This window comes from Sycon ciliatum, chromosome 5, assembly GCF_964019385.1.
Source record: "Sycon ciliatum chromosome 5, ocSycCili1.1, whole genome shotgun sequence".
Classification (NCBI taxonomy): domain Eukaryota; kingdom Metazoa; phylum Porifera; class Calcarea; order Leucosolenida; family Sycettidae; genus Sycon; species Sycon ciliatum.
The window spans coordinates 1,157,659-1,164,216 of record NC_088647.1 but is presented as its reverse complement, the minus strand read 5'-3'; the positions used below and the strand labels follow the sequence as shown (position 1 = coordinate 1,164,216).

Genomic DNA, 6,558 nt, shown 5'->3' with positions numbered 1-6,558 from the left:
CGGGATTCGAACCCAGTGAGCACCCCTGTCTTTCCGGGACAGTGCCCTACCGATTAGGCTGCCGGGGATCACACACACTCATGGGTCCTTTTTGCTACGTGACCGAGTACTGTAGTCATGGTAACCACGCAGCCAAATCTCCACTCCAGCATGCCTGTGAGTGTGAGGTGCTAAGCAGGGAGTCGTAAAATACATTATCAGTTTACGACTCCCTGGTGCTAAGTATCGCTGGCTTCCTTTGGCGTAGCCATGGTGCCATGACGAATTGGACTTGAAGACGTACACTTAGTTACATGGCTGTACATGTATACAATCAGGGAATCGTAAAATACTTTACGACTCCCTGTATACCTGGTATACAATACATAGTGGACTGTGTACATGACAAGTACAATGCATCACTTCTTTGAATTTTTCCGACAACGTAATTGAGTGTCGAGCTACAATGTACTGCACTGTACTGCACTGTACATCATCATGAGTACAAAAAATGAGTTGGGAAAGGACAGGAACACTACTACACTTACTTTACAATTTCGAAACTGCCCTCGACAAATACGATGATATGATTGTTACGTCGGTCGCATGTCGACTCCTGCAGTCTGCACTCGTACTCGGTCGTAGGACGTAGGTCTACTCATTTCGTAGTCCATCACCCGAACTTAAAGGGGAAGTATACCCTAAAATCAAATTTTCACCAGTTGTAGTCTTCGGTGTGCTGAGTCGAATGGTCTTGGTCCGAGGAAGCTGCGACGCTCCCTTCCTACTTGAATCCCAATCGAACTCGCGCACTTCCACCGAAACTGGGTGACTGCGCCCTACTAGATGGGGATTTGTATGCAAAATCTCACTAAAAGCGCCATTTCGTTCTTATAAAAGCACGGATGACCGCGATTGGCCCATATGTTGCAGTCTTTTGGACGCTGAGTCGACTGGTTTTGGTCCGAAAAGGCTGCGATGCAGCGTTCCTCCTTTATTCCCAATCGAACATGGTTGAACAAGCGGTCACGTGCTCCTGGGTGCCCAAATCACCTGGTCACCGCGCCAGCAGGCGACAACTTTCACACCAAGGTTCAACTCGAGTTCAACTCGAGTGACAGGACTGCACCCAAAAAAGGTCAAACAGGCTAGTAAGTTGTACCCTGCAGGCACGGTGACCAGGTGATTTGGGCACCCAGGAGCACGTGACCGCTTGTTCAACCATGTTCGATTGGGAATAAAGGAGGAACGCTGCATCGCAGCCTTTTCGGACCAAAACCAGTCGACTCGGCGTCCAAAAGACTACAACATATGGGCCAATCGCGGTCATCCGTGCTTTTATAAGAACGAAATGGCGCTTTTAGTGACATTTTGCAAACAAATCCCCATCTAGTAGGGCGCAGTCACCCAGTTTCGGTGGAAGTGCGCGAGTTCGATTGGGATTCAAGTAGGAAGGGAGCGTCGCAGCTTCCTCGGACCAAGACCATTCGACTCAGCACCCCGAAGACTACAACTGGTGAAAATTCAGGGCTCACAGTTGCGTAGAAAAGCGTCGATTAGATGGGGGCGGTGCACGTGCTCCAAAATGCCAGCTTGGCCAATCAGCAGTCAGCATTTCGTCGCATTTTTGCTCGAAGTAGGGGGTGTTTGAAGGAGTTAGCAGCACTTCAGCCTGGTTCTACGAAGCTGAGACTTGGCCCAGGCACAGATGACAGGTGTTCCAAAAGATTTACCGAAACAAATTTTCATTACTCACACGGGTATGCCAGAGCATATGCGTAAACTTCGTGAGATATAGTACAGCATTCGAAAGGAGTATCCAAAAACGTCTCGGTAAATTTCTTTGCCAGGGTCTCCTGAAAATTTTGAGCCATAGATTGTCCAAATCGACCAAGGGGGAGATGCTCTGTACTAATTTTAGTAACCCCGAGTCCCAGCGGCGTGCAACCGCTTGCGCGAAAATGTGTGAAGATCAAACAACAAGAAAAACGCATGCATGCAGCAGAACAGCAACGCGTGCCGTCGAAGAGAAAATCATTGTGCACAGATTGTTCAGTGTTCTCTCCTCAGTTTGCCCGCGGCGTTGGTTGCTGTGCTTTCATTCTCGCTGGAGTTCTTGTGGCAGCGCATTTCGCCATCATGGAGGAACTGGCACCCTGGGAAACCTGGTCTTCAGTGGCCCTCGACAAACGCCCGGTGGATTTGCTGGTCCCGTTCACCTCCATCCGATCACCAGCTCCGTGTGGTATCATCATGTTCTCGGCGTTACCTGCCTGGCGAGCTCTGACTCGTTTGTTTGTCTTCTTACCTGTGGAATCATCACGATCGCTCATTGTAGGATCAGCTCTTGGTCGAACATGGCATGTTGTTTTTACTGGGACTAGCACAGGTTGCGTTTCGCCTTCTCCTCCAAAATATCGCGAACATCGGCTCTAAAACTACGAGAACAGTACACATGGTACAACTACAAGTACAACTCGGGTTCTTTCTCTTTTCTGTTCTGTTTTGGATGCGTGGGATGTACACGATCGGTACTCTCCCGGGGTCACGCGACTCACGTGCACCAAACCCGCCCTCGCACGACGCTTTTGTCGATCCTGCATGCCTACTGTGAGCCCTGAAATTTGATTTTAGGGTATACTTCCCCTTTAACTCGCGAGTGTTCAGGTGTTTGGTGCTGAAAAAGCCCTCGTATACGAGAACTCATAAAATTAATATTCATTCAGATCAGATCATGCGCCGGTACGCGTATACGTATACGCGCGGTTGCCTGTTTTTTTCCCCATAAAATAGCATGATTTCTTGAAAATGGCGCGAACAATCGAAAATTATTATGGAAAATGTACAGAGTTTTTTTTGTTTTTTTGAGAGCTGAGATCGAGAGTGCAGAGATCTCGAGAGGAATATTGTTTTGTTTTGGCAGTCCAGCTCTTGTCTTCACGATCACAGTCATAGGGAGTTTTGCTCATCGCGTCAACCTCTGTCACAAGTAACTCACTTTCTGCGTGGCTGCCCGGACGAGCTCAGGCCCCAAACGATTTTACTAGTATTCTGTTTCCGAAGTATTGGAGTAAAAAATTATCATTTCGTTGAGGATGTCGCGGACACGAGACGAAGGGTGAGCAAAGACCTGTATGCACTCCTGTTCATAGCGGAGTGACTTTATTCTCCGTGATCGACGAGTGTTTCAAGAGACATCAACAGTATGGAGGTCAAGGCGTTCCACTATCTAACCGACAAACATATATCGGTCTCAGCCAAATCACTGGAATGGTCTCCGAAGTTCGATCTGGTCTTGATGGTGTCCAGAGAAGGATCTGTGTCACTACATCGCTCTAGCACATGGCAGAAGATCTGGGAGATTTGTCCTGACGCGGAGCGCACAGGTGCAGCGACATCTGTGTGTTGGAGACCTGATGGTCGTGTGGTGGCCATTGGTCACGAGAGAGGCCACATTCGCATTTTCACCCTGGAGAACGCTGTGCTCAATGGCGTGGCGCAGGGGCCAGCCTGTGTGCATGAGATCATCATGACATCGTCACATGCAGACGAGCCCAGTGAACAGAGCCACCGTGGTGCTGCCGTCTCCTGTCTGGAGTGGTTTGTTGAGCAGGATGGCTGCCATGGTGACAGGGACAAGACTGCCGAGTATGTACAGACTGGAAATTCGTTGCAACCTGAAGTACCCAACGTCGCTGTTCAATGGTTTGGTGAACAACGCGATGGCTCGTGTCGCCGTGAGCTCGGTTTGGATAGTAAAGAATGTTTGCTGCCGCAGGACAATCTAGATATGTTGGTGGTCGGTACTTGCGACGGGACTGTCTCGCTGTACCTGTGTGGTCTGTTACGTGTCTGCGAGCTACGGCACGATGGTGCGGCTGTTGCGGATGTGTGTCTCTCGTCAGACTGGTCGCAGCTAGGTGTGATATGCGCGGCCAGCGGACAGAAGCACAGCGATGCGTCGTCAACGGCCGCTGGTAGCAGTGAGCGTCGTCATGTGCACGACGTGAGCGCTATCGTGACGCGCCGTCCTGAGCTGGTAGCGGTCTGTCAGTTGTACGGCGTGATGATGTCATTGTGCGATTACATCACCTGGTCTATACAAATTATCATTGACTCATGGGAGGATGTCATGGAGCAGATAAACGAGAAGCTGTCAGCGATGGCAACAGAGCTGGGTAACTCGATGGGCGAAGTCAAGATTGGTAGTGTGCTCCTACGCCTGCTGGTTCGCGGTACGTTACCGTGGCAAGCGGCCGTGTTCCTGGAACGCGAGCTAAGCGAGGGCGCGCTCTACCGCGTCTCCACTCGCCTGACGTCGTGCTACGAGACTATCCGTGCCACCGTGGTCAGCTCCCTGCAGCCTGTGCTGCTCTATCTCATGAGCAAGTGCCAAGACGCCCTCGGCTTTGCATCTTTTCACTGCAAGTTTGCGTGCCTTGGTCTGGACGCGACGGCGTTTAGGAAGTGCATGAACGCAGTGGCAACTCTCACCCTGAAATGTTCCGAGCTGATCTCGGTCATGCTGATGTCATCGAAAGACATTGAGTCGTTCCTGGCGTGGCTAACATGCGCCTCGTCCATCGTTCAGTCGACGATCAAGACGAAGAGCGATCCGGATGCCGTCAAGTACTCCATGACCCGGTCGCAACTTTGCAGTGTCGGAAAGTTCATCTCTGCCAGCCTCTGCTGTGAGTCTGACCCACAAGAGTCTAACATGGAACCTATAAAAATAGACAGGTCCGGCACTAGTCTGCAGCAGCAGGAGCAGCAGTTCAACATTGAAAAAGTCGGTCAGTACCTCCGCGACAAACCGCTGACTTCGCCGTACAAACAGCCCGTCGCCGACAATGATAATGACTTGCTGCTGGAACTACGATCGGTTGTGGAGCAATTTGACTGGTCGTATACACACGATCCCAGCACGTCTCTCGTTCAAGATTTCAGGTCACTGACCAGTACAGTGACGGAGGCATTCGCTGCTGTTGTGCCTGCCTTCAATCACCTCTTGTCTTCTGGTCCACCATTAGCATTACCCAGTGGGCCGGTTTGTCAGTCTAGCTGTTATGTCCCGCATCGGTTTTCCTCAGCATCCCTGCTAGAGGGCCAGAGTAAATCCGGCATAGCTCACGTTGCCTTGCACGATGACTCTATATCTGTAGTACTGATCACGCACTCCACTCGAGCGCTGAACGTGTACTTTGCGGATGAGAGCACTGGCTGCCGCTACGGTGTGGTGGACGCTCAGTGGTACAGCGAGAAGCAGAGTGTGCGTTCTCGTTACACGCTCACTGTCCTGCTCAGCGTCACCGATGGCAGCGCAATGCTCGGCCAGCTTCATTTGGAGCGGCTGCTGGGTCACTTTGCCGCGGTGGACGCCACCACCACACGCCTGTGTAATGATACCAATGGCAGTGGCAGTGAGATGAGTGAGGTGGCTAGCAGTGAGGACAGCAGCAGCAGCAGCAGCAGCTGGTCTACATGTACAGTACCCGCGGTCAATGCTCTGGACTGCATGGAGCTGCGGCGCGATGTAGAGCTGAACAAAGTGGCTGGCTTTGCGGTCAGCGGCAACCGGCAGTTATCAGCCATTGTGGCCGGCAACTCTCGCTACCTGCGCTTCTACGACATGGCTCAGGAACAAGAAGATAGTGATGAAGACGAGGAAGATGATGATGAGGCCGACGGTGAAGACGATGGCAGTGCCGGTGAAACTAATGAACAAGCAACTAGTCCGGTTGACTCAGCCGGCGAAGTTCTTAGTCCGTCCACGTCTGATATAGAATGTGACTAGTGCTGGTGATTTGTGCTCAGCTGGTAGTACTGAAACACAGCTGAAACCCCTGGTGGCGCTGGCTCCCGGTCTATTATCTATGTTGATGTATGTACATCTACTTTTTTTGTGATGTAGCATTCTCAACTCATCCTTGAGAGACCAATGTGCATGCGTGTGTGTGTGTGTGTGTGTGCGCGTGCGTGCGTGCATGTGTGATACATCCGGCGCTTGAAGCTCAGCTACTTTATTTTTTTATGACTTGTACTACACAACAAATAGCCCAGATTTTAGTGGCTTTGCCCCACAGCAAATGTTTTAGGCCGTACAGGAGTACTAGTAACAGGTGTTGATATTAGTTTGTTGCTATGGCTGGTCCATACCATTTTTGTTTTGTTTTTCACTCCATATTTGAAACTCTCTTGGATGTTGCATTCGAGACGCAATCAATTCCTGATCGTCGAGGAGTTATGTCCCTCCGGGTCTACTTCGGTGTGCGTGTGCACGTATGCATATTTCGGAGTACATGAATGAGCGCGTGTAATCCCATACAGCGGGCACCATGCATCTTCTGTATTCTTCTTGCCAGGTGTCTGCAAGACTTCAAGTCAGCTTCAAGTCAGCTTCAAGTCAGCTTCAAGTCTGCATTCACAAGTAACTACAGTGTTACCAGTGCAGTGTGTACTGAACGGTACCCTGCCAGCAATGGCACTACATTGTGTGTACTGAACGGTACCCTGCCAGCAATGGCACTACATTGTAGTGTTTGACCGTGCACTCTGAATGATGTGTTCCATCGCATCGTT

General features: G+C 50.6%; 1 protein-coding gene across 1 annotated transcript; it reads left to right on the top strand.

Moving 5' to 3' along the window:
• Nucleotides 1-2,863: 2,863 nt before the first annotated feature.
• LOC135817110 (anaphase-promoting complex subunit 4-like) lies at nucleotides 2,864-6,202 on the top strand. Its single transcript, XM_065330229.1, has one exon. The coding sequence runs from the start codon at nucleotides 3,185-3,187 to the stop codon at nucleotides 5,771-5,773; it is 2,589 nt and encodes an 862-aa protein (XP_065186301.1). The 5' UTR covers nucleotides 2,864-3,184; the 3' UTR covers nucleotides 5,774-6,202.
• The last annotated feature ends 356 nt before the right edge of the window (nucleotides 6,203-6,558 follow it).